Raw genomic sequence first — 27,439 nt, forward strand, 5'->3', positions numbered from 1 at the left:
GACCACGCTCCCGGCGGAAGTGACGTCCCCGGAAGCCGGAGGCGGATCCGGCCGGCCAAGGGGGCGTTGTCGGGATGGTTCCGCGGCCGGCGGGGCCAGGCGAGCGGCGCTGAGGACGGCGGTGGCGGCGGCCGGTGAAGAGGAACAGGCGGGGCAGGACTCGGGTAGGTGGCCGCCGGGCCGGGAGGCTGGCCTCGCGAGGGCGTGGGGCCCCAGCGCGGTGCGGTGGGAGCGGCCCCGGCTCGGAGCCGCCGCCGCCGCCTCCGCTCCCGGGCTGAGCGAGGGTCGCGCGGGAGTTCGCTCGATCCCAGAGGCGCGGGGCCTGCGCCCCCCTTGCCGCCGCTTCGGCCCCGTGGCGCGCCACTTGTCCCCGTCTGTCGCCCTGTAGTCGCGGGCAGGGCTGAGCGCCGCGGAGCTCCTAGCCAAGCGCGGCGTCGTTTCCACGCGGGCTGCGCGCATGTGAAACGGGCGCGGAGACTCCGTCCCCGGTCCGGCCCGGGAGTCGGTGAACGCGCCGCGCTCAGCACGGTGCCCGCCGCTTGCTTAATGGTTCAGCCGTTCCTCTTGGCCCTCAGCGGGGGCTGGCAGACGGGGGCGGTCATTAAGTGCTTGCCGCTTAACCGAGTGGCTACGGGGTGAACGGGATGTACCGGGTGTGGACACGGTCATGTGCGCTCCAGTCACCTGGCGGGGAGGGGGGAGGGGTGATAAGGAGGGTTTCTCTCCGGAGGTGAGCGCGGTTGGGCTGGAATGGAGAGTGCATCCGTTTGCTAAGCCCTCGTAGCCAGCACCACAGGCTGGAAGTCCAAGACCAAGGTATCCGGATGGTTTCTTCTGAGGTTGCTCCACCTGGCCCGCAGACACCCACGTTTTTGCCGTGTTTTCACGTGGCCTTTCTTCTGTGCGGGAGCATCCCTGAGGTCTCTCCTGGTGTCCAGGTTTTCTCCCCTAATGGGGACAGCAGTCCGATTGCATTAGGGCCCACTCGAATGGCTTCACGTAATTACCTCTTTAAAGACTCGATCTCAAAGCCGCAAATATTATGAGGTACTAGGGCTTAGGGTTTCAACGTTTGGGTTTTGGGGGGAACACCATTCAGCCCTTAACAGAAGGCATTCACCGGAAGGACAAGGAAGAAAACATTTTCCAACAGAAGTGACAGAATGGCCTTGAGGTCTCAAAGCAGGGCGGTTGAGGTGTTTTTGTGTGCAGGGCACACATGTGTCTCATTGGTGTTTGTGCTCTTCTGCATTTGTGTTTTCACTTGGTCCCCCCTGGAAGCCCAGGGGGAGCCCTCTTTCATCTTTCTTGGTAAATCGAATTTTCCGGTTTCAGCACACAACCCTCTTCCTCGAGGAAGTTCTCCCTGACCCTCCTCCTTCAAATTAATCTGCACTTCCCTCTTTCAGCGTCTCCTGGACCATGTAGTTCCTGTTTATTCTCTATCTGGGGCACTGGGGTCCAAGGGCACCTGACTCGGGACCCCCCCAGACAGACCACTGATGAAATCCATAGGCAGAGAAATGAGTGGCGGTGACGCAAGTAAGGAGTATATTTCAGGGAGGCCACCATGGGCAGGACAGTGGACTAGGGCTCAAAGACCGTCTCCAAAGTGCCGGAAGGGCTTCCAGGTTTATATAAGGAAAATGTGGAACAGAGGTTGGTGGATGCGTGCAGGTGGGCAGTGAAGGTCAGATCGATCATCGTCTTAGGGTCAGTCACACGGCGTCTTCCCGGCTCAGGGCAGGCCTTGTGGCTTGAGGGGGCAGTTTCAGTTCCCAGCAGGGGATGCTTTGCCCGAGTTAAGAAACGAGCTGGAAAGAAGAACTTAATCTGTTGGAAAGTGCAGACTGAGGTCAGAATGGAGGGATTTGAGGTCCTCGTCCGTGAAGGCTCTGGTGGCCGCATATGTGAGTTGTTCACCATCATACCCTCAGTGGGGAGCATACAGTGACACTCCATAAAGTTAAATGAATGAGGTGAAAACTGAGACACAGCCTGTGGAGGGCAGGGGACAGATCTTGCCCAGGCGTTTCATCCTCACAACGCCTTGCACATGTCAGGCACACAGTGTCAGTTTAACTGTGTCGGCCTATATAGTGTCTTAGAGTCAGTCACTGGAGAGCTAAGACAACCAGGCTTGCTTGCTTGAAGCCATTGCTTCTGTCATGGGATTGGGGGGAGGGGGCATTAGGAATAAGCCATTTGAAAACCGTGATGACCAAAGACAAAGGTCGGACCACTCTAAGGCAAGGCAGGTGCTGAGGTGTGTGAACTGTGGACCTTTGGAGAAGTATCCATTGGTGGCCCCAGGAAAGAAACTTCTGCAAATTCTGGGTATCTGACCAGTTGGAAAAGTGTCCCAGGGAACAGAAGGGCCCCTGCTCTAGGATCCCTCTCTGCAGGGTAAAATTGCGTTCTGGCTCTTACTCCCTTTACAAGCACCTCTTCACATGTAAGCTGTTTCGTGTGTGTGTGTGTGTGTGTGTGTGTGTGTGTGTGTGTGTGTGTGTGTTCTCTTTTCCCATATTTTCCCAAGTTTTCCCAAATTTCCCTTTGAGTCCAGTTCGTCCATCTTCCCACCATCACATTTCGGTACAGATTTGTAGCATTTAAAACAGGAAATACCTTAGGAATTCTTTAACCAGTGGGGGACCTCTCCATTTTTACATACGGAAAACTGAGGCTCAGAGTCTCCAGCCATGGAGACGCTATGTATTGAGCACCCTGCGTTCAGGGCGCCCTTCTAGGTACCAGAGATACGCTGATGAATAAGGCAGATGTGGTCTGTGTCCTCTGGTCTTTGTTCCTGATGACAGAGTGAGCAGCTGCAAACACGGAGATCGGTCTGTGCCCCTTGAGTCCCAGCACGACACTATGTGTTGCACTTGCCCATCCTCGCGTATGCCGCGCTCGCCTAGGCCCTCAACTGACTGGATCCAAGGAAGGCCTTTCACCTGCCGAGTGGAACTCAGAGTAGGGGTTAAGCACGTGGGCTTTGGGGTCATTCCCTGGGTTTAAATCCGAACTCCGCCCCTTATTATCAGTTACTCACTAGCTGTGTCGTCTTCTCTGTACCCGGTCAGGTTGTCTCTTGCGTTGCAACAAACTACCCCAAAACTTAGGGACTTAAAAACTTATTTTCTCTCACGGTTTTGTGGGCCAGGAATTCAAGCAGAGCTCCACTGGGCAATTCTTCAGTTCCATGTGATACTCGCCTGGAGGCTGGGGCTGGTCTGGAGAGTCAGGTGTGGCTTTGCTGTCTGGTGGCTGGAAGGCTGGGCTCAGCTGAGTCCTTCTCCGGTTCCACATGTTCTCCAGTTGGGTGCCTTACAGCCAACCCAGGCCTCCAGAGTCACTGTTCCAGAAGACAGACAGTGGCAGCTGTCAGACCCAGAAATGAGCAGGGCTTTACACCCTCACTTTTGCCTGTTGTTGGTTAAGACACAGGCTGCTCAGATTCAAGGCAGGGAGAGACCTAGATCCCACCTCCCCTTGGAGGAATGTCAGAGTTGTAGCCCTCTTTAATGGTCCACGTGCCTCATCATCCTCATCTATAAACTAAGAGGGGTACTTATGATTATCATGAGAATTAAATGAGATGAACTGGGTATGAGATGAGCATAGGGACTGAAAAAACACACGTAAAGGCCTTAGAACAGTGCATGGCACGTTAGAAGCATTTTGTAAGCACGGGTCTTTATCATCACTGTCTTAGGCACATGATCCGTCGTTATTTACACTTGTCACCCCTAAGACTCATGAGGAATATGAGATGTAAATTCTTTTTCTAGAGCTCTCTCTAATCTTGTGGGGGAGGTACAGAATTGCTGTCATGAAGCCATTAGAGAACTGTACTGAGTAGTACAGAATAGTTATGATTTTCATAGTCCATGTAAATTGTGTAACAGTTTCTAACTGTACATTACTTCTATATAGCTGGAAAATGTCTAAAGATCGAGAACATTTGCTGCATTTTAGCGTTAAAGCCTACAGAGGAAGGTTTTGTGTTGTATTTTTAATGTCCTTTTTCTCGTGGGATGTAGCATAGCACCAGAGCATGGGCTCCAGGGTTAGGAACCAGGCTTTAAATCCTGGCTTTGGAACACAGGATATTTAAACTCCCCATTTCTTAATTTCGTCTCTTCAAAAAGGCCGACAATAGGGTTCTTGTCGGATTATTGGAGTTAATGGATAGAATGTGCTTAACACAGTTCCTAGCCCGAAAGTAGTGAATGATAGGTAATAACAATAAGCCAGTAATCCTTTTCTTTTCAAGCAACTGATGGGGCGGGGTAGGTAACTGAGTACTCTATCATTTGGCTGTTCGGTACCCTCGAAGATTTAACACGGGGCACTGCCCCACCACCTGACATAACGCTCCCCTTTCTGTATTCTTGGTCTGAGTGATAAAACCCTCTCCCCGTGCTTTAGTGTTGCACTTTATAGGTGACATCACCTCTAATGCTAGTTTTCTTTGAATCCCACCCTGATCTCAAACCAGGAGATCATGCCAGTACCCCAAGCTTTACATGTCAGAAACTAAGCTTTCCGTGAAGAAATAGGGGAATCCAAATGAGGTGTAGAGCTGAGGGTGAGTTTTAGAGATTCGAAGTCGAGGGGTCATACAGTGGAGATGGTTAGCAGAAAGTTGGACATTTGGAGCTAGTGATCAAAGCTAAAGTGTCCCATTTTGGGGTTGTCTGCTTTGAGCAGATGAAGGCCAGGAGTAGATGTGATTTTCATGGGAAAGAGAAGGGGGCCCAGGGGCTGAATCGTAAGGGACGTTACCGCTTGGCAAGGGGCTCGCCGAGGAGGACGTACAGAATAGAGAGGAAGCATATCAGGGGCTTGGTAAGAGGAGGGCCCCGGGGGAGGCAGGCGTGTCCAGAGGGAGGTGCGCAGACCGCACTCCACAGGCTGTAGCTGGGGAGCGGCCCCTGCGGGCACGTGTGTAGCAAGACACAAGGGAGAATGGTAGCAAGACGCAAGGTGAGAAGAGAGTCCTCCGAAAGCAGAGCCGGGTGTGGAGTGGCTGCTTTGAGGGGTGTCAGAAAACGCGCTGTGATGAATAGATGTGCCTAGAGGGACGGTTTTGTTGTCCTGTTTTCTTCTGCTTTTTTTCAACGCGAGGCAGTCTTGGTGTGTTGGCAGGAACTGGTGGGCCAGGTGGGGACAGAGCAAAGCAGTGAAAAAGCCGAGAATGAAGCCGAGTGCTGGGGGAGGCCGTGGTGGGGGCAAGGGGAGGAGGAAAGCTGGCTTTGCAAGGAAGGCGCACTTCATCCTGTGAAGCTGAAGGGGTCGAGTGAGGGACGAGCGAGAAAATTGGAATTACGAAAATAATTTAAAGGCACTCAGGTTACATCAAGTTATCTGTGGACTCAACCTTCATGGTGAAGTGAGGTCACAGTCACTTTTATGGACGAGGGAGACAGACCTGGTGGAAAGGAAGAGAAGGGAAAGGGCCTAGAAGAGCAGCTGTGGAGCTGGAGGGGGGGTGTCAAAAAGATGTAAAGAGACATCACTAACTGTTGTTCGTTAGCAGCAGAGGTTAGCCAGCGTGGATCTTAATGGGTGAGTGTCTGCTCTGTGCCAGGCAAAGGTGAATAAGGTGGTCCCCTCAGAGCTCACAGCAGAGCTGGAGACGCAACTGATGGAACATAAGGATAGGTCATCTAGGGAGGCAGGTGTGGGGTGCCGTACGATTGCAGAGGGGGGACCCCAGACTTGAGGAAACACTGGGGAGGAAGGAACACGTTTCCGAACGGCAGGAAAGGCTTCTAGGAGATGGTGACAGCTCAGCAGAGCCCTGATATTTGGAAGAGTCCAGTGTGGATAAAGTATTCCCAGGACAGGAAGTATCAGAACCGAGGGCTTTGGGGGCAGAGAGCAAGGCAGGGTCCTGTAATCTGCCTGCCCCAGGACCAGCTGGACGCTTGCAGTGCAGACGCGTAGGCCCCGCACAAGACTGGACAAAACCCAGACGGTGTCCAGGAGCCGGGACTTTTCACAGACTCTCCGGGTGCTCTTTAGAGAGAACATTTGTTGAATACTTAATATGTCTGTTGCTGTTCTCGATGTTCATGTGGGTTCTCACAATTGTCTCCGTAACCCGTGAGGTAGGTTGAGGAACGTGGACGTGGAGATAGTCATTGCCCAAAGTCACGTAGGTCATGAGCAGTGGCCGGGGCTCCGCACTCTCCCCAACACAGCTTGTCTGGGGACCCGCAGGTAGCGTGTTTTGGTGGGCACCTAGGGGGCATGGGAGGGGATAAGGCGACGGTGATCACGATGGGAGAAGGGGCTGTGTTCAAAAGCTTCGTTTTGGCTTCGTGGTTTGGTGACTTTTTCCATCATGCTTCTGCACTGAGGATGAAAGCGAACGAAGAGACCACACCGTTCCACACGGCCATTGCGGCACACGCCTGCCCCAGGCTGACTTCATTTGTCCCCACGACTTCTCTTCCCTTCAGCGTGTCTCCCTGGATTGTGCTCCTGGCATGAACCCGTGCCTTCCTCTCCTGTGTATTCAGGTGTCTGAGTACTGTATTTGTGTGGTTGTGTGTCGTGTACTTGTGTGTGTGTGCGTGCGTGTGTGTGTGTGTGTGTGTGTGTTTAGTAGAATTTAGGCTTCGTGAGGGCGGGGACTTGGTATGTTTGCTGGTTTGTTGCTGTAGCCCTAGAACCTGGCACATAGAGAGGTTGAAGAGATGTGAGACCTTCCGTGTCTGAAAGAGGGTGTCCCGTCTCCTTCAGTCTTAAAGTCAGCGTTCTTGAAAAGGCCTGTAAGATTCTACATGGTCTGACCCTCTCCCCTTCTCTCTCTCTCTCTCTCTCTCTCCCCCCCTCTCCCCCCCTCTCTCCCTCTCCCTCCCTCTCCCTCCCTCTCCCTCCCTCTCCCTCCCTCTCCCTCCCTCTCCCTCCCTCTCCCCCTCTCTCCCTCTCTCTCTCCCTCTCTCTCATAAGCACATACAAGCACTGACACACACAGGCACATCATGTCCTGCCACTCCCTTGGCTTCAGCGCTCTCAAGCTCAGCAGGCGCCTAACGCTTTCTAGTCTGTGCACGTCGGGTACGTGCAAGACGGGTGTTTGCTAAGGTAGCAGCCCATCAGAGAGGCAGGAAGAAGCAGACTAGTACACGTGCTGCTTTGTGATATCTTTGCTATTAGTGTCTCGTGACGTAAGTTAATTTATTTTGACTTACACCTTATCTCTGCAGGTAAGTTCCTAATTTTCCTCACCTTCTAATTCAGCGCCCCACGTATAGGTGCTCAATAAATACGGATTGATCTTATCCGCTTGGCTTTTCTCTACCCTTCTAAGTGTTTACATACACACGCTTTGTTGTTGTTGAATTATTCCAAAGTAGAAACAAGAGAAACGCATATAGCATTGTCATGGTCGTAGTCTACATTTGCACTGTCAAATCCCGTGGCTCTTTAAATAAATTAAAGGTTTAGTTCCCTAGTCACACCAGCCACATTTCAAGTGCTTAAGGCGGCTGTATCCAACGGTGTAGATGCGGAACATTTGCATCACTGCAGGTAATTCTGTGAAACTGCACCGGTCTCGATGCTTAAGACCCAGGGTTTTTTATGCTTGTTGTTGGTTTGTTTGAAGGAGCCATGGCTGAACCGCAGGTCGGTCCGCGGGTTCTGGGGCCACGTAGCTCCCAGTCACCCCTGGGTCACGGTCTACTTCGTGCTCTTCCTCGCAGGTCTCCCGGGTGTTTGAGCATGGACCCGGTTGCCACCCACAGCTGCCACCTCCTTCAGCAACTGCACGAGCAGCGTATCCAAGGCCTGCTTTGTGACTGCATGTTGGTGGTGAAGGGGGTCTGCTTTAAAGCACATAAGAATGTTCTGGCAGCGTTCAGTCAGTATTTCAGGTACGTGTTGTAGACTTTGTTCTTCTAACCGTATGGAGAAAAAGCTCTTGTAGCGTGGATGTGTGTTGACTAAACTTTGTTCTCTCCTTGGATTTCACCTGTTCTTACCTTTTGCAGCACTTGGTGCGAGTTTTGCTTTTTGTATTTAGAGCAGCCTGAGAGGAAAAGAGGCTTTTGACCAAAAACTGTCTGGGCTGATTCAAAGTGTGTTGCCACTTTGTCTTTAAGAGCTCTAATCAATGTCAGGTTTCTCTACGTATTTCTTACCCTTTTGTGGTAAAAAGATTGCAGAATAGAATTCCTGGTGAGAACTTCCTTGTGATAAGAAACTGAAGGGGGAAAACACCCTACATACTGATTTTTTATTAGAATATTTTCATTTTTGTTTTTCACTGGAATAGTCTAAGAAAACAGGTTTGAACTGAATTTATTTCTTCCTATACTCATTTTTAGGTTGTTAGACATTGTTGGACTTAAGTGTTCTACGTACGTTTTCTGAGTAGCTGAGATTTATCTCTCTGTAAGCACTGAAGCTTTTCTTTGGTACCTTTTTTCCCCTTAAAATGCATACCGTTTCATTGCTCTTGTAAATCGTATATGGAACCTGACTTAATCTTTCCATCAAATTAAACCTCCGCCATCATCCATGGTCTAAGTACATGTTGTAATGAACGGATCAGCTCACTGAGGTAATCAGCCCTTTTTGTCCCTGTGCAACTTGGTCCCACACTCTGCTTTCCCTGCCCCTTTTTAATTTGTGCTTCCCTCAGGCAGGAACAGAGCTGAAGGCTATTTTGGGGAAGCAGGTGATTGGATTAGGGAAAAGGTCCACAAACTTGCCAGACCACGTACCTGACCCAGCTTGGTGGTTTAGATGCAGCACAAACTCGTTCACCTGGAACTTGACGCGTGTGCAGAATAAAGCGCGTGGGCGTTGTGCCCTTTCCCCCCATTCACTCCTAGGGTTCTTCTTGTTCTCACTGCTGGCTTGTGGGCCGTTGGGTTGCAGAGAAACGTCTAACAGATCTGATTACAAAATGAGTGTATATCAAGTCCCTAGAGTTGTCAGATTCACAGACACAGAAAGTAGAGTGGTAATGCCAGGGGCTGGCGGGGGGGGGGGGGGGGGGGTGGGATAGAAGTTAATTGTTTCGTGGGTATAGAGTTTCGGTGTGGGAAGATGAAACGTTCTGGAAATGGACAGTGGTGATGGGGGCACAGCAATGTGAATGTACTTCATGCCACTGGATTTCCCGTTGGAGCTATGTTTAACATTTTTAACCACTTAGGAATGGACCAGATGGTAAATATTACGTATATTTTGCCACAATTAAACAAACTAAAATTAAAAAAAAGAATGAGTGTCGAGTGTTGGTTTCTTATAGTTATTTTTATTTTTAGACATTTTTAAGGCACTTAGATGTGGAAATGTTTTTGTTATGTGTTTTACGGTCTGAAATATAGTTTGCCAGACTAGACATGAAATACTCTATCTGTATGCAATTGATCATACATATGGATAATTATACTTTGAAAAGAACAATGAGTATGTTTCAGAATTTTACTTTGAGATCTGTTTGGAAGGTTGAATATCCAGCACACTAATTTAATTCATCTGAATTGCTTTATTGGACAGCTTGCCAACACTTTTTAAAGGATTAAAATGTACTTCATTTAAAAATCTTGGCATGTAGGGGCACCTGGGTGGCTGAGTTGGTTAAGCATCCCACTCTTGATTTCAGCTCCAGTATGATCCCAGTGTCATGGGATTGAGCCTCATGCTCAGTGCAGAGCCTGCTTAAGATTCTGTCTCTCTCTCTCTCTCTCTCTTTCTCTGCCCCTCTCCCCCTCTCACACTCTCTCTAAAATGAAATTAATAACAAAACATAAATCTCAGCATTTACAGGATAGTGTTCTTGAATATTAACATGAGTATTACTCATAAGAAAAAAGTAATCATACTATAAACAGCTATCCTTTCTTTTATCAGGAGCCTCTTTCAGAATTCTTCAGGCCAAAAAAGTGATGTTTTTCACCTGGATGTTAAAAACGTCAGCGGCATCGGGCAGATCCTGGACTTCATGTACACGTCCCATCTAGATCTTAACCAGGACAACATACGAGTAGTGCTGGACATAGCCCAGTGCTTGCAGGTTCAAAACGTTCTGAATCTGTGTCACACGTTTTTAAAATCGGCCGCTGTGGAACAGCCCCCTGGCGTGTCCTGTAACAGTACGTTCTCCCTGCAGAGCGCTCTGGCTGCTGACGCCAACTGTGTCGTCAGCGAAAACTACCCTCCTCCTCTGCTGCAGGAGTGTCCCGCGGAGGTTCAGCAGAGTAAGGTGTTGGATGAACCCCATTCTCACGCTCCCCCGTCAGTTAATCTTCATCACCCTGCGGGCGAAGCGCCCAAACCGGCGCCCGGTCCGCTAGAGGCCAGCGGCCCAGAGCTGCCTCTCAGGCAGAGCTACTGCTACAAACTCCGCAACTTCTACAGTAAGCAGTACTATAAACAGGCTGCCTGTCCCGGTCACGGGAGGGTGGGCGAGCCGCCCTTCCCGTCCAGCACCCCCACGGGCCTCGGTGCCGGGGAGCGCCAGCCTGGCGTGGCCGGCCGGCAGCCTGCGGGGCTCCTGCCTCCGCACTGCTCGGCCCCGCCCCTGAGTGAGCGGGACCCGGACCCGGGGTCTGACAGCACGCGCCAGCCCCCGGCCAAGCAGATGAGGCTCAAAAAGGCCATCCACCTGAAGAGGCTCAACTTCCTCAGGTCACGGACACCCGCGGAGCCGGCGTCTGAAGCCAGGCGGGAGGACGGTGTGACCGAGCGGGCAGACCCCGCCGGCGCAGATGCGCGGGAGGAAGCCAGCGGCCCCAGTGCTGAGGGGCGAGGAGGCGGGGAGCTCATCGGCTCTGAGCGCTCGAACTGCGTGAACGACACGGAGCGGCCCGAGGACCCCGCGGCACTGGAGGACCAGTCCCAGATGCTCCAGCCACAGAGACAGTACGCGTGCGAACTGTGTGGGAAACCTTTTAAACACCCAAGCAACCTGGAGCTTCACAAACGGTCTCACACAGGTACACTGATTCAGTGCCCGCAGGCAAAGGAAAGGACCTGACCCAGACGCTCAGACACCACTGCCTGCTCTGCTTTTGTAAGAAGTTTTGCTGTTGCTCGATGACGCCATTGATAATCCCCCAGAAAATCCAGGAGCGTTAGCTGCTCTTTCTCTGACGTTGTTGGTGATTACTCTTAAAGAACAATCTCGGAGTTCTGTAGACGCTCTCGTAGAACCAGTTGCAAAAGAAGGCACACTTTTCGTTTTTAATCGTGGCTTTGTGTGATAAACCTTCCAGCTTTGAAGAAGCGTAGCGAATTGTTTTGACGCGCTGAAAATCTCAGATATGTTCTAAAACGGATAAGCTGTATTTGCTCTTTAGAATTAGATGAACTTTATATTTTTTTAAAGCATGATGTTGTAGGTTCATCCAGACCAAAATAACTGAGGGTAATAGTAAAAGGTCTCTGGGAAGCCATGTTAATATCAGATTTTTTCAAATTGCGGTTTGGAAGGAAGAGGTACACTTTTTAATAAGGATCAGCTTTAACCGTTTGATAATTGGTTTTCAAATGGTAATTCTTCTTTGAACGTTGAATTTTCAGAGGCTTAGTACCCTAATTCATACCTCGTCCTTTCTCCAGAAAGTTTATTTTTTCCAAATGCTAAGTGTCACGGATACGACGTTACACGACACTTATATGCTATATGACTTACATTACACGACACTTACGTGTTACTTTCCTTCCTGTAGTTAAACTGGGTGACTCTACTGCACGTGAATTAATGACAGCTCCCCTATAAGCATGAGAAGTAATATGCTAACGGGTGCTTCCAGCATAACTGCTTTTAAGGTGCTTGTGCCATTGTGATCATGTCCACGTGCCATCCTGTTACCACTTTGGGTTGCCCACGGGCTTAGGTGTTTGCTACCTCGTTGCATTATCGAGAGACTTCTATATGGCAGCCCTTCGTTTTCATGTGTTTGCATGTAAAGTGCTTTCGTTGGTGGTAGTGGTTCAGAATTATTTTATGTGAAGGCAGTGTCGTTGGCTCAGCGTTGCCTGAAAAAAACTTGTTTTATTTAGGTCATTCTGTTTGCTTAAATTTCCTGGAGCCTAACGATCGTTATGATTTTTATTTGAGAACATCTCTCTCTAGCTCTAAAGGAAACAAATTACATTGTTTGTTCTGAAGGAACATCTTCGGATGCCAGTAGCACACAGCCATGCACAGGTGTTGACGGGGACAGAAATTGGGAAGGCGGCAGGCAGTTCTCTGATTACGGTCTGGGGAGCCCTTCCAGGGGGTCTGTGGGGCCTGAACTCTTTCCATCAGAGTCTGCGATGTAACTTGCCCTCTCCTTTCCTGCTCCAGGCGCACAGTGGAGTCAGCTAAAGGCTGCGGCCGCTCTGGTGGCCGCCGAGAGGTCTGATGGCGTGTTCTGAAGGTCTCCGTTTCCATTTCTGACGTGGGCTCTACCCACCGATGTAGCCTATGTAAACCAAAGCTCTTTAGGGCCGTCAGTTATTCAGAGTGCGAAGGGGTCCTGAGAGCAGAAAGGGAGGCCCCCTGGCGTAGGGTGATTGGCCCCGGTCACTCGTGAGTCTCGGCGACTGGTGACCTCTCGTTTCAAACTGTTGTAACTCAGAATGGGGTCTTTCACTTGACGTTATCGTCTTCCCCATAATTTCAGACGTGAATGTAGTCACCAAATACAGGATTCGTGTGATTATGATTACTCAGGGTCGGAACTTCCGGCTTGTCCTTGAGGAAGCCATTGAACAGTTTTAGGAAGCCGTTCAACTCAAAAAATATCCTGGCAGGAGCTCAGAGAGCTAGCAGGGTGCCAAACTTCAGCAACACAGGAAGAAGGGAAACGTTCATGTTTAAAAAAGGAATCTTAATGAAACCACTTGATTTGAGGGGGATTCTTGGTCTTCAAAGCATAGTAGGTTTTACAGGCCACAGGGGAACCTTGAAGTACGCTTTTCCTGCTCTCTGCGCCGGGTCAGAGCTGCGGTGGTTCCCCTGGGGTGGCGTCCACTCTGGACAGAGGTCGCCCGTCTGTTCTGTTCCAGGACGCAGAGGCCGGCGGTGGCCAGGGAAGCGCGTCTCCCTGCTGAATCTTGTTTTCCCCTGTGAGCGCGCGTCAGCCACCGAAAGGCGGCGGAGAGGGGTCTTCCCCGGCACGCTTGAAGTCCACCCCTGTGTGACCGCCTCGTGTGGTGCGAACGAGGCTCCCTGGCCGTGTCGGAAACTGGTGGTAAAGGACTCAGGCCGAAGGGCAGGGGAGCAGGCCGCTGCTGTCGGGCAGATGGCCTCTGCGCCGTCCAGGGGGGTGCGGGACAATCAGGAGGACGTGGGGACTCTGCCCACGCTCGTACTTTGGGAAAGAAGGCGACACTGTCTTCTGAGAGGGCAGCGGAGATGGTGTCAACATTTTAAACAAAATTGTGGTGCTGATGTGACTAATGATTTTACAAGTTGTTATTTTGTTTTGTTTCAGGTGAGAAACCTTTTGAATGTAACATTTGTGGGAAACATTTCTCTCAGGTGGGAATACTCTTATTTACTTTAATAATTGGAAACCCGAAACCCAGTGCTTTTTTTTTATTATTATTACAAATAAGACCTACATTTGGACTTCTGAGAGAAGCCTCTGGTGGTGTCTGTAACGTTGACTTCACACTAAATCGGAAGAAAATAATTTCTAAGGAAAACAAATTTTTAGATCATCAGGGGAAAAACAGCATTTTTTGTAAGGGTGTGAACTTCCCCCCCACTTAAGGATGGGTCCGATCCTGGTATGTTTCTTCTCTTTCGTGAACGAGCTTTCCGGTAAACCACAGTGAGCACCCACCCACCTGGAGGCCGCAAGTGCTGGGCTGTGTCCAGGACAAATGTCCCCTTCCTCCGGCTGGCACATCCGTTGTTATGATGCGGGGAACAGAGCAAGCATTTCTCGTTCCTGCTTGGCCCGCCTTTCAGCTGACCCCTGTTTAATGATCATTGGGACACGTATAAAGTCTCCCCATCCAGCCGGTGTTTTGGTCCCTCCTACGCGTGATGATCTGGGCGCTGGACGTAAACACCCCCTAGAGAGTTAATGTGTTAGAGGAAATTCTGAACGTAGACTGGTGGCAACCCACTTCTGAAATGGAGGGAGAGCCCTGCTTCTCTGCCACGTGCGGGGCGCTGGCATTTTAGAGGGTGGGTGAGGCCGGCTGCTCGGCCCCAGGCACACGGGCCCGCCGAGGAAACAGCCACCGCACGCCGTCGTTCCACTGGCGGGTGCCGTAGATCCGGTCGCAGCTTGTGCTGACGCTGCGTCACCGGGGCCAGGACTCTGGGCTGGGCCCTGACCCAAGAGCCCTCCAGGCCATAGAGTTGGCCGCAGCGCTCCCCAGGGCACGGAACCTCCGTGGCGGCGCCGTCTTCTGGCACGTCCCCCACGGAGCCAGCTCTCCGGGGTCCCCTTCGTTCTCCCCCCCCCAACCCCCAAACCTGTGCCCTCAGGGGCTTTTCCCTCCCACTGCCACCTGCCTGCAGGGATTCACCGAGTCCGGACCCCTGCCTTTGCGTCTTTAGTCCACACTTGCCGTCCAGGAGAACTCTGGCACCCACACTGCGTCCAGTAGGTTTTTGAGAAGCGAGGGGAGGCCTCTCCCCTCCAGCTGCCAGTTGTTCCAGGCCCTGGCGGCTTCAGGACGGCCTCGCGGGGGCTTCCGAGCTGTGGCCATGACGATGGGCAGTGCGGATTCGGATCCCGCCCCTGGCCTGCTACTCAGTGACCTCGGGCAAGCCACCCCACCCTTTGCAACGTCAGCTGCCTTGTCTGTGAAACCAGGGAAAGGAGGTGACTGACCCTGGGGAGCACGTGGGGAGTAAACGAGCTGGTAGGAGTGAGAACTCCTTTCTGCCTGGCATGTAGTTCGTGCTCAGGGGGGCGTCCTTATCTCCCATCCCAGGGCCGCCCTCTCCGTTCTTGCAAACCAATCTTCCCAGGGCACCCCCCACCACCATCTTAACCTCACAGCTTTGGGGTGGAGGAGAACCTAAGACTTGGACTCATGACTGTTAACAATTAGCAGCCATCACTCCCTGGCCCACATTGTCCTAATTCTTAAATCGGGATCGTACTACCTCATGCAAGTGTCAGGAGGAGTAAATGAAACAGGGGACACGAAAGCCCTTCGGACGTTTAAAATGTGATGACGGCTTAGGGTCTGTCCTCTCCTTGCATGGAATCCTTCCCTGACCCTTCTTTGCTAATCAGAGAGAACCGGACATTGAAGCGTCCGTAGTCAGCCTTCAGCCTCCTCTCCCGGCATCGATGGCAGGTCTGGCCTCCAGAGGTTCTGATTTGGTCGCTTTGGGGTGCGGCCCGGGTGTAGGGATGTGTTAGTACAGCGATTTGGAAGTGTGGCTGAGGTTGAGGACCGCTGCTCAGACCTCGTCCTGCACTTGCCCTCCGGAGTCCCATCAAGGTGGCCCTGATGACTGCCGCTCCTGAAATCCTCCTCTGCTGGGGTCTGTGGTTTTGTCGGAGTTTTGTGGACATAGGATTACGTATACTTGCAGTTTTCAGATGCGTATTGCTGTTTTAGTTCGTAGGGAAATTATGAAATTTTTTGTGAGCAAGGACTTCTGTTTAAAAGCCACTCAGTAACAAGTGTCTGTGGCAAGCGCGGGGTGTGCTGGGCAACATGCATAGGGAGCAGCACGGGCAAAGAGAAGCAAGTGCTAGTTTCTGCCTGCGAGAAGCGGTGTTCGGGGCGGGCGATGAAGACGGGAAGCGTGTTACGAGATCGCTCAGGTGAGCCCCAAAGACAAGCAGACATTTGATAAGCCCGGGGGTCTCTGGCATCGAGGAAGCTGTCGCGTTGTGGACACAGGGATACTTTGTAAGTAGGGCCCACTGACCATCTCTGCCTTACGGCAGGCAGTCATGCTTATTTTGTATTTTTTTAATTTCTTTTTTGTATTATTTTTTATATTAAACATAATTTATTGTCAGATTGGTTTCCATACAACACCCAGTGCTCATCCCAACAGGTGCCCTCCTCAGTGCCCATCACCCACCCTCCCCTCCTTCCCACCCCCCATCAACCCTCAGTTCTCAGTTTTTAAGAGTCTCTTATGTTTTGGCTCCCTCCCTCTCTAACCGTTTTTTTTTTTTCCTTCCCCTCCCCCCGGTCTTCTGTTAAGTTTCTCAGGATCCACATAAGAGTGAACATATGGTATCTGTCTTTCTCTGTAGGACTTATTTCACTTAGCATAACACTCTCCGCTTCCATCCACGTTGCTACAAAAGGCCAGATTGCATTCTTTCTCATTGCCACATAGTATTCCATTGTGTATATAAACCACAATTTCTTTATCCATTCATCAGTTGATGGACATTTAGCCTCTTTCCGTAATTTGGCTATTGTTGAAAGTGCTGCTGTAAACATTGGGGTATGATTGCCCCTGTGCATCAGCACTCCTGTATCCCTTGGGTAAATTCCTAGTAGTGCTATTGCTGGGTCATAGGGTAGACCTATTTTTAACTTTTTGAGGCACCTCCACACTGTTTTCCAGAGTGGCTGCACCAGTTTGCATTCCTACCAACAGTGCAAGAGGGTTCCTGTTTCTCCACATCCTCTCCAGCATCTATAGTCTCCTGATTTGTACATTTTAGCCACTCTGACTGGTATGAGGTGATATCCGAGTGTGGTTTTGATTTGCATTTCCCTGATGAGGAGCGACATTGAGCATCTTTTCATGTGCCTGTTGGCCATCCGGATGTCTTCTTTAGAGAAGACATTTCTTCTGCCCATTTCTTCACTGGATTATTTGTTTTTCGGGTGTGGTGTTTGGTGAGTTCTTTACAGATTTTGGATACTAGCCCTTTGTCTGATATGTCATTTGCAAATATCTTTTCCCATCCCTTTGGTTGCCTTTTAGTTTTGTTGGTTGTTTCCTTTGCTGTGCAGAAGCTTTTTATCTTCAGGAGGTCCCAATAGTTCACTTTTGCTTTCAATTCCCTTGCCTCTGGAGATGTGTCGAGTAAGAATGAGCTGGAGCAGATGTTTGCGGTTACGGTGTATTGGAGTGCTCCCATGCTACTGCTGGAATGTTTGCTTTGGTAGAAGGGAGTTTGTAAATCTTTTCCCTTCTGGAAGTCTCGAAAGTGAGAAAACAGATTCATCAATGAGAATTAATCTTTCATGCTGTTTCCTCAATTTATATTTAGTAGAGTCGGTCTTGGGGGGGAATAAGTTACCCATAACCTTGCCGTTGAGTCCGTAAGCAGTATGATACGTGAGCTTTGCAGAGCTACCGTAATTCGAGACTGTGGCAACAGACGACACGTGTTAATATATTTGTGGACACAGTCTGCGCGCGAATCTCAGCACTGGGGGTCCCGCACGCGTTAGAGTATGATGAGGCTCTGTCCGAATGCAGGGTGTCCGTGCGGGGTAGAACCCGGCCCCGTAGGTGCACCCGGAGGAGACGTGAGGTAGGGGCAGGTCTGGAACATCTGTGACGTGAGAAATGGGAAGAGGAAACCTTGTGCACTGAGCTGTCTTTCGGGAGAGGACTGGAGTTGTGTCATCTCTCCAAAGAGGCAGGAATGGAAACTTGGAGTGACTGGTGCAGTCGGTGCCTTCCGGAAAGAGGTGTCCCGTGTGTGGAGCGGAACTGAGGGGGCCCGCCTGGAGATCAGTGTGCTCCCCCCGGGCACGGACACCTGACGCCACAGGTGACAGGGTTTGGGCCCGTCCGGGGGAAAATGCAAGAGTAAGAGTGTTTTGATGAAATTTTCCTAAGTTGTTGAATTTTGAGCCCTGAGGTGGTATGTCCCACACTCCCGTTGTTTAGGAGACATCTCTGTGCTAATCTCCAGATTTTTTTCCCGTTAACTTTTGTTATTTGGTGAAATCTTAAAGTCCCAAAACTCCTGAACTAGGTGACTTTTAAGATCTGGGATCCCTTTTATCTCTAAGATGGTATGACTCCTCAGCTGTTTTTTACATGAATAATCAGCTGCCGTTGGAAAAGTGTTCTGATAGAGAATACGTGTTTGGTTTGCTCGTGTTTAAGTGCTCACGTCCTCGTGCCTATTAGAAAGGGTTTATTTTTTAAATTACTCAAATCAGGTGTTAGTTCTTTTCTGCAGCAGAGTTTTTCTGTTCACAGTTCTGACAGCTCCCTCCTAATTTAAAATACCTGCTTAGAAGGAGTAGAGCCTCCTTTGCCGCTAACGTTCTTGAGCACAGACAGTGAATGCCGCAGGCTTGGGAGTCCACAGACCTGAATCAGGATGTTTGATCCCGGCTGTCGGAGCCCAGGCTGATGACTTCCCTCCAGAGCATCTGTTTGCTTTTCCGTAGACCGCGATGCTACTACTTTATAAGGGAATTGTGACTAGGTGACGAGTTGTCTGCGGCTGCTAACCCAGCCGCTTCATTCCTGGTAACCTCCGAATCATCGGTAGCAGTCACTGTTACTCCCGCTTGCTAGAGAGTTCCATGCAAGATGTGGACTGGGTACTTCGCATGTACTGAGCACGAGAGTGCAGCACAGTTTACCAAAAATAAAGATGCTTCGGTAAAGGTCAAGTACTCCGGGTCCCAGTTTGCTGTGTCATTTGGCATAAATCGTTGAATGCATTATTGGACTTTTTTGCCTGAATCTTTCAGTGTTTCATCTGCTTTTATACCATCGGCCAGATCAATATGTGCTCCTTTATCTGGGGAAAGATTTTCATGATCCGTTTCTATTTATTAAATAGCTACAAAAAAAAAAATTCAAGGGGTTGTTTTACTACTGCTTATTATACTATGTTAAGCGGAAGATCATTTGATTATACTTGCTTTGAAAACGAGTAATTGTGACGCTTCAGTTAAAAAGCAAGGGCTCAGTGCTGCTAAGCACTGACTCAGAGAATGCATTTCAGTCGTGATACATCATTTACAAAGTAACTTAAAAAGAAGGACCTAATTTAACAGATGAGCCCATGGTGCTATTCAAATTGTTATATAATTGATGCGCTTTTCTGGAATTTGGAATTGACTGACTTAAAACAGTCAGTGGTACATTATCTCACCTCCCAGGAGCTGTTTCCCCAACAGCCAAGTGACTCTTGTACGGAATAGTCAACACCAGCCAGTTTATTCACAGAAACTTGTGAGTTCAGACTCCCACAAACCCATGTTACTTTCTGGCCCAGCTGTGTAACAGGGGCAGTTACTTATTTATCTGAATCTGAGTTTTTCATCTAGAAAAGAGATCTAATTACTAAGAGCAGCTTAGTGTTGTGTGTAAGGGCAGGCAGACGAAACGTATATGGCTGTTGACACTTACTGTTGTCAGTAGTCATTCTGTTAAAAGCTAGGTATTTACCAATGTTTTGCCAAATTCTTCCTCTTTAGTTACCTCAAATAAACCTAGTTTTTTCGAAGCCATATTTATCATATTCTGAAGTATCTAACTGTGTGATCTCCCAGAGCCTGACTCACAGAATCTCCATGCTCTGTAACATGCAATCCACAGGCCGCACTTTTTCTACCTGTAAGTTTCCACTCAGAAGTGGACTTCAGACCATCTTCAAACGTATAACCATGAACTGTCTGCATTTTATTTAAAATCTAGTTTGCAGATTTACAAAGCCAAATTTGTTAGTTGGCCATTACTGTTCATCCTCTCTTTTTGGCTTATTTTGTGCATAATGCCGGCACATTATTACCCTCGGGCACATTCATTCGTTTCAGTGTCTTTATAACGGAACACTGTAAAAAATTAGGAGGGGAAATGACAGATTGAGTCTATTAAGTTAAATTCCAGCAGTGGAGGATTTTGTTTTCAAATCCTAATTTGAAACATTAGCCAGGAGCTTTTTTAGTATAAGGCGATTGCTGTTTCAATTTTAGTGTACTTGAGGCAAGTTAATATTGATTTCCTATTGATCATTGCATGGAAACCTATTTTGCGATCCCCATTTAAGTAAGTTACTCTCTCTCAGTACGTACGTTAAGAATTGTGTACAAATTGAATTGTCTGTACTGATCCTCAGAACAACCAATAAAAACTCAATTATGAAAGGAAAATTAAAAAAGAAATAAGTTACTCTCTGCGAAGCCCTGCTAGTTTCAGCAATTAGGAACATAAAAGGCCCAGCAGCGAAATGGCTCCTGAGTCTCCTGCTTTGCGTTTTTGCACAAAGGTAAAAGAAAGGACAGCCCAGTCCGGCACAACAGAGCCCAGGGGAAGTGCTGTTTGCACGTGTCTTACCTTCTTTATGAACCAAAGCATGTTTTTAAAAAAGAAACAAGGAATCCTGAAATAACCAAGTACAGACAGATGCTTTGTTTCCGAGTGATGCCTGCGTATAGATGGTCCAAGTTAAAAACACCAGGTAAAGCGGACCGAGGTCTGTTTGAAATACAAGCTTAGCAGCCCCCACAGTGTATGGGGCCCATTTGCCAGGGAAGCAGCACAGTGCGTACCCGCAAGGCGACAAGCCAGGGGCTCACGGGGAGCACTGGGGTCAGAAGTGTCCCATCAGGCATGTCCGTGCGATCTGCAGATTGCCGGGCAGGCCCAGGCCCCCGAGTGAGGACGGGGCTGTCCCTGGTCTCCCTGCGCACGGCTGCTTTGAGCTGTGCATATGTAATCTTCACCTGGAAGTTGGACCAGGACCTGGCTCAGTCTGTTAGTTTTCCTTTTGGATTTATAGAACCTTCAAGAAAACTGGTCACTACTGGCATGCGTTTTCTCCTCCCCTCTCTTACAGGCGGGTAACTTGCAGACTCACTTACGTCGGCACTCTGGTGAAAAACCATACATCTGCGAAATCTGCGGAAAGAGGTCAGTGCTGGGCTTGTTCCTCTGTTCGTAAAGAATAACTCGTGTCTGTCTTTGAGTTCGGTGTTCTCTGGGCCACCTGTGGGCTCACCGCGTAGCTAAGGAACGCAGGTAAAGTCAGACCCTCCGGCTTTTCCATAACAAAAAGAAAGAGAAATGTTCATTAAGAGAAAGAAAATCTAGGACACAGAGTCTTAGGAAATGGGATTTTACATGAAACAAAATTATACTAAAATTTCCATTCATTCCAAGAATGTCTGTTAACATAGATCATAGATCCATGGGGACGTGGAGGTGACTGTCATGGGGGGGCAATGAGACTCGCAGCCAGGAAGGGCTGGAAGGGCCCTGAGCTGAGTCAGAAACAGGCCTTGAGAGCTCAGCAGTGCGAGTGGCCAACTGGGCAGGGCTGTGACTTGTGACAGAGTCGCAGTGGGGACCTTCCTTCCCTCCCTGGGCCGCTTGTCTGGAGTCTGCACACTTTTAACAGGCACCAGCCACAGCGCTTCAGTCATTCATTTATTTAACCAACATTTATTCGGCACCTGCCGTATGCTAAGTGCTGTGATGGGAACATAAACAGTATAGGGGCCCCTGGCTGGTTTAGTGGGTTAGGCATCAGCCTCTTGATCTCAGCTCAGGTCTTGGTCTCAGAGTGAGACCAAGCCCCACGTGAGCTCCACGTGGGCTCACGTGTGAGTTCAAGCCCCACGTGGGCTCCACGGTGGGTGTAAGGCCTTTGTTAAAAAAGAGAAGGGAAAAAAAACAGTACAGGTTCTGCCTCCGGTAAATTCATAGTCAGGGGCGGTGGGCAGAGACGGCTTTGGGGACAGTTCAAGTCAAAGTCCTCCAGTGTGGGGTGCGGCACGTGCTGTGGGGACGCTGGAGGAAGAAGCGCCCCTTGTTCAGGTCCGGGAAAACCGCTGTCTCTGCAGATGGGAGGAAACAGAGAAAGAAAGGCTGCCTGGCCTGGCACGTCTCCCTTTCTGCCATGGCCGCTTCAGCACCGCGGGCACGTTTCATGCCGGGGGTATCGCACACCCCTCGCTTCGGGCGCCTCCGGAGTGAGCCCCCGCTGCTTCAGATGGTGTCACTTCCCTTTGGCCTTGTTTTACAACATGGGTTAAATGGGAGCCTTCTGAACTCCCTTTAAAAGCAAGGCGTGTATTTAAAACCATGTCCACACACGTGTTGTTGCAAACAGAACCAGTTCTACAGTTAGGTGTGGTGGGCAGGAAGCGTGTTTCTGTGGCCGAGACCTCCCTGAGCCAACCCGGTGACCATCTCTGAAGAAGAAAGAGTGACGAAACTAGGTAGAAAAAAAAAAAAAACGGTCATTCAGAAACAAAGCACTTGCATTATTTTCTACTTTCTTGTAAAAAAGAGAAAAAAAGTAAAGATTTTTAAAAATGCACATTTCAAATGAAATCAGGCCACGTCTGGTTCGTTCTGCAGGGATGTGGGGAGCAGCCCATCCGTCCCCCTCAGTGACTTGCAATTGTAAAGATGTGCACCAATGTGGAAAGAAATTCTTAATTGAGTTTCCGAATGTCACGGCAGGTTCGCAGCCTCTGGTGACGTCCAGCGCCACATTATTATTCACTCGGGAGAGAAGCCACACTTGTGTGACATCTGTGGGAGAGGTACTGCTGAGCGTTTTCCTTTTCTTTCTCGAAGACCGCTGACGAAAACGGCCTCAGTCCTTGAGCCGAACGCCTCTTGTGGTCTCTCTAGGCTTCAGTAACTTCAGCAACCTGAAGGAGCACAGAAAGACGCACACGGCCGACAAAGTGTTCACCTGTGACGACTGCGGCAAGTCCTTTAACATGCGGAGGAAGCTGGTGAAGCACCGGGTCCGGCACACGGGTGAGCGGCCGTACGGCTGCCCCGCCTGCGGTGAGTGGGTGACGCCCGCGGACGCGGCCCCCCCAGGTGCCCGCCCTGTCACTGCGTGGTTCACCTCCCTTTCCTCGGGGGTGACACGGACGCGGTGCTGTCCCCTCGCCCCCTCCCGCGGGGTCTCCTCTCATCCCTCCCTGGGCTCGCATGTCAGACGTTCGTGGAGCTGCCCCAAGGTGCTCTGGGCACGGCCGAGTCCGGCTGCCGCGGGCTCCTAGCCGGGTCCACGGGGCGTAGACAGAAAAGCGTGGAAGGGCGAGGTGTGCAGCAGCGGGCGTCAGCACAGCCGCCTCAACGGCAGGGCCTGGGGGCTGCCGGTAGACTGTCCTGCCGGAGCATCTCGAGCACGTGGCGGGGTCAAGAGGGAGGGCTTCTGGGTCACGTACGGTGAAGCAAAGGGCACTTCTCTCCGCAAGGACGTGGCAGCGAAGTGGCCAGAAAGGGGAAGGTGGGCTGGCGGCCCTCGCTTCTGAGGGGCCTCGCTGCCCAGGTGAGGGAGGGCGGACTCTCAGTTACCTGTGTCCCTGTGATCGTGGAGGGTTTGAGCCTCTGAAGGAGAGAGGGTGTGCGTGTGTTGTGTGCGTGCGTACACGTGCGTGCCTGTGACGAGCACTTCACCATGCCGACTGAGTCATGGAGGAATCAGTGAGTAACGATTTTTATGACTTCCTGTGTGCAACAGACAGGGAGAACGTCCAGAGTCCTGCTGTGGGAAGGCTGGAATTGGGCTCTGCTCGGAACGCCTCCTCCTAATTGGAGCTGGAATCTGGAGCAGGGCAGGACTCCTGGGCTGTAGCCAGAAAGTACCTTTGTTTTTGTCTCCCACTTAAATTGTACACAGATCTCATCTCGTGGATACAAAGTTAGGCAGCTCCATGACTCTTCTCATTACTCTTAAAAATAAAATTGGGGCGCCTGGGTGGCTCAGTCGGCTGGGTGTCTTGACTTCGGCTCAGGTCATGATCTCGCGGTCCGTGAGTTCAAGCCCTGTGTCAGGCTCTGTGCTGACAGCTCAGATTCTGCTTCGGATTCTGTGTCCCTCTCTCTCTGCCCTTCCCCCACTCAGGCTCTGTCTCTCTCTGTCTCAGAAATAAATTAAGAAAAAAAATTTTTTTAATAAAATAAAATTGGTAGTACCTGGGTGGCTCAGTTGGTTAAGCGCCTGACTCTTGATTTCAGCGCAGGTCATGATCTCACAGTTTGTGAGATCGAGCCCCGCCCATGTTAGTCTCTGTGCTAACAGTGTGGAGCCTGCTTGGGATTCTCTCTCTCCCTCTCTCTCTTAATAAAAGAGAAAAAAGAAAAAAAAAAGGAAAGCAATTGTTACTTTAAATCACAAATGCAGTCTCAAATCACTAATTTAAAATGTCAGTTCCAAACGATTATTACAGCTGTCACCTTGATTTAAGATTAAATTCTCTCTTCCCTCCCCGGCTAGGGCTGGCTTAGACCCCAGTAGAGGAGGAAGCAGAGGAGGACCCTGCCTGCCTCACCTTATGTTTCCAGCCCTTTCCCTCCCCTCGCTAGCCATGGTTTCTGACCCTGATAAGGTCAGCCTGGGGCCAGGGGAAGATAAAGAGAGCGCAAGAATGTTCGTTCTTACAGGACAGGTTCAAAATTTTGTAACCGCTTTATTGAGTTAAAGCCCCATACCATAAACTTTACCCATTTAAAGCGAACAGTTCAGTGGTTCTGGTATATTACTCACAGAGTTGCACAACCCAACCCTCACCATGGTCTATTTTAGAACATTTTCATCACCCCAGAAAGAAACTCCACACCCACTAGCAGTCATTCTTCATTCCCACGCCCCAGCCTAGGCAACCGTTAATCTGCTTTCTCTCTCTGGATGTGCCTGTTCTGGACATTTCGTATAAACGGAATCATTCAGCATGTGGCCTTTCATGACTGCTTTCACTCAGCAAGTGCGCTGTGAACATCGGCGTACTACTTTGTGTGGGTGTGTGTTTTCATTTCCTTGAGTTCAGAAGACAGGTTCCGTTTTAAGATGGCTTCACATTCTGGGCTTTGCAGTGACTAGAGAGCTCCTCCCTCTCCCTCCTCTGCCTTCCTCCCTCTCCCTCCTCCACCCTTCCTCCCTCTGTCCTCTCCCTCCCCAGACTGCCTTCTCCTTCCCTTCCCTCTCTTCCTTTCCCAGCATTTCTCTGCACTTTCCAAGGTGCAGACATGCATTTTCCTCTAGCCCTGGGTTTTAGCAGTTTATTCCCAGGAGACTGTCTCTGTTGAGGTCTCATCGCCCCTCTGGCCAGTCCTCACAGGCTGGACTGAAGATGGCTCCAGGCAGCTGGCTTGGGAGCACCCTCGTTGAGTCCCTGGAAACGCAGCGTCCTGCACTGCCTGGGACTGCGGGCCACGGCCGTGCATGGTGACCGTCCTCTCTGCCGCCAGCACGGCCAGCCGGCTGTCTCTCACCGGATTCCCCAGGCAGGAGGCAGGTGCTGCCCCGTGGTGTCCTCATGGCAAGGATGGCTGTGAAGTCTGGCCCCCTGTCTTGCCTCTGGGATGAAAGAGAGAGACTAGCCACGGTCCTCTCCTGGGGGAACTCTACTGTGGCTAAAATTCACGTCTTCAGGACCCCAGAAAAGATTATTCCCATCTGCCCAGTAACTCCATTCCTGAGAATTTATCCTAAACAGTGTAAAGAAAGATGGTGACTGAACACGAAGTATAGTAGCAAACAGGTGGAGCCCGCCCACACGTGCAGGAGATCGGGGACGGTTCTGAGGCCTCGAGTCCACGACATGTCACGTGTCTGTATAAACTGTGTGGTATAGCGACAGCATAGCAAACGGTGTTGTTCGGTGAAAGAGACCGAGCCTGACGCTGAGGGCACGGTGTAGACGTGAGGACACAGGGTCACTGTGGCCACTGTGGCGAGCTTCGGTATCCTGCGTGGGGAAGGGTACACCTGTAACGCATGGACGTCGACGCCTGGTCTGCCTGATGGGCGGGCGCTGCGGAGCTGAGCGTTCCACGTTCACGCGTTCACACGGGTCAGGGCGAAGCTCTAAATACGCATCTACGTAACTGCCTAGTTCTCAGTCCTCTGTCAACATGTGATGTCTTGTGGAAGGCTCTGTGTTGGTTTCTGTGTTCCGATCTTACCTACTCTCATCATGGAAGTCGACCCCCCCCCACCTCTGTCATGTACACGGGATGGAACTAGAACCAGGAGAAGCATATGTAAAATTATGTTGAAAGCAAACAGCTGTTTGTAAATTGTCGATCGGCCACGTTAGATTTGCCGAAACTTGAACAAAACGGGCGAGGTTTCCCGGCACGGGCCAGGCAGGGGCAGGCACCTCGGCTTACCCGGCGAGGCGCTCCCCTGCGGGGACACAGAGGCCCTCGAAGGCTCACGCTGAGGTGCCCGCCGCCAAAAGGCCGCGGGTCGGAGGGACGCAGTGGAGAAGAACAGCGAGCGTCTTCCGGGGCGAGCAGGTGACGGGAGGGCTCGACTCCGTGCCCGTGAAAGCAGTGAAAGCAGAGCCGGTCTGGGTTTTAGAAGGGGGCGGGCGCGGGGACGGTGCTTCCGGAAGGCCCGCTTCTGAAAGGACATCCTTTTCCTCTCGCAGGGAAGTGTTTCGGGGGCTCCGGCGACCTCCGCAGGCACGTGCGCACGCACACGGGGGAGAAGCCGTACGCGTGCGAGGTGTGCAGCAAGTGCTTCACGCGCTCCGCGGTCCTCCGGCGGCACAAGAGGACGCACTGCAGGCCCGAGGCGCGCCGGGACGCGCTGGACGAGCTGGCGCAGGCCCTCGACGCCTCCGACCTCGAGAAGTCCCAGGGCTCGGATGCGTTCTCCCAGGACGTGCCCGTCGCCTTGATGCCCGCGTCGCTCAAGCTCCCCGCGCACCCGGTGGAAGAGTCCGTGACGGAATTTGACGGCCACGCTGCCGGCCCCTACTGCAAGTTCCGGGCCGCGGTCGAGCCTCACGGAGCCGGCGGGCCGGAGAAGCTGGGTCCGGACCCTGGCAAGCTCGCCAAGCGCCCCCTGCAGCCGGCGCCGCAGCAGACGTTCGCTTACCCGGGCGCGGCCGCCTCCGCCGGCGACCAGCCGCTGCCGGCCGACAGCCCGTCCCTGGGCCGCTCGTCCCCGGCCGCGCTGGACAACCCCTGCGGCGACGGGCCGGGCGGCCGCGCGGCCTCCACGCCCTACAGGAACCCCGAGGGCCAGTTCTTCTCCAGCATGACCCTCTGGGGGCTGGCCATGAAGACGCTGCAGAACGAAAACGAGCTGGACCAGTGACGGCCGGCGACGGCCCGGCCCGGCCCCCGCGGCATCTTCTCGGCTCGGCAGGCGCGTCCCCGCGCCGCGGGAGGGGGCCCGGCCCCTTCCCAACAGCCCGAGGATCGTGTGACCGCCCCTGTGCCGCCGGTGGCTGATAACCGGAAGCATCTGGAGCCCAGGATCTGGGAAGGCCTGCCGGCTCCCCGCGCACACAGACGCGGGACCAGAGGGCTCCAGGGGCAGCAGCTACCGGCTCGAGACACCGGCCCACTGACATCAGCCGGGCACGACGGCGGGCACGCTCTGGGCCCGCTGCTGCACCCCGAGTCGTGTTCGAGGGGAAACATACAGAAACACAAATATTTTTGCATTTTTACATGATTGAAATTTGTAGCGTTTTGTACTTTAATTTACGCAAAAATTTTATTTGTATATGAAACCCGTGCTATAATTTAATTGGAATAAATGAAACTTGACTTTCTCTATAA

The 27,439-nt window shown here is 51.3% G+C and overlaps 1 protein-coding gene across 2 annotated transcripts; it reads left to right on the forward strand.

Moving 5' to 3' along the window:
• Window positions 1–40: 40 nt before the first annotated feature.
• Window positions 41–27,439, forward strand: ZBTB49 (zinc finger and BTB domain containing 49). Of its 2 annotated transcripts, XM_086705455.1 has the most exons (8): window positions 41–164; window positions 7,722–7,892; window positions 9,883–10,967; window positions 13,458–13,504; window positions 20,730–20,803; window positions 22,361–22,443; window positions 22,535–22,696; window positions 26,296–27,439. In XM_086705455.1, the coding sequence occupies exons 2-8, from the start codon at window positions 7,741–7,743 to the stop codon at window positions 26,967–26,969; spliced, it is 2,277 nt and encodes a 758-aa protein (XP_086561581.1). In that variant the 5' UTR covers window positions 41–164; window positions 7,722–7,740; the 3' UTR covers window positions 26,970–27,439. The 2 variants fall into 2 exon arrangements, with proteins under 2 accessions (XP_086561581.1, XP_086561582.1); XM_086705456.1 differs by lacking the exon at window positions 7,722–7,892 and having other exon boundaries at window positions 54–164.

The sequence above is a fragment of the Puma concolor genome, chromosome B1, assembly GCF_028749965.1.
Source record: "Puma concolor isolate L17-30 chromosome B1, mPumCon1.1.hap2, whole genome shotgun sequence".
Classification (NCBI taxonomy): domain Eukaryota; kingdom Metazoa; phylum Chordata; class Mammalia; order Carnivora; family Felidae; genus Puma; species Puma concolor.

Excerpts from the sequence above, each read along its gene's own strand:
- ZBTB49 (XM_086705455.1), top strand. The coding sequence starts at position 7,741 with ATGGACCCGGTTGCCACCCACAGCTGCCACCTCCTTCAGCAACTGCAC. Across the intron at positions 7,893-9,882 it reads GCGTTCAGTCAGTATTTCAG|GAGCCTCTTTCAGAATTCTT; the intron begins GTACGTGTTGTA and ends TTCTTTTATCAG. Across the intron at positions 20,804-22,360 it reads TGCGAAATCTGCGGAAAGAG|GTTCGCAGCCTCTGGTGACG; the intron begins GTCAGTGCTGGG and ends ATGTCACGGCAG.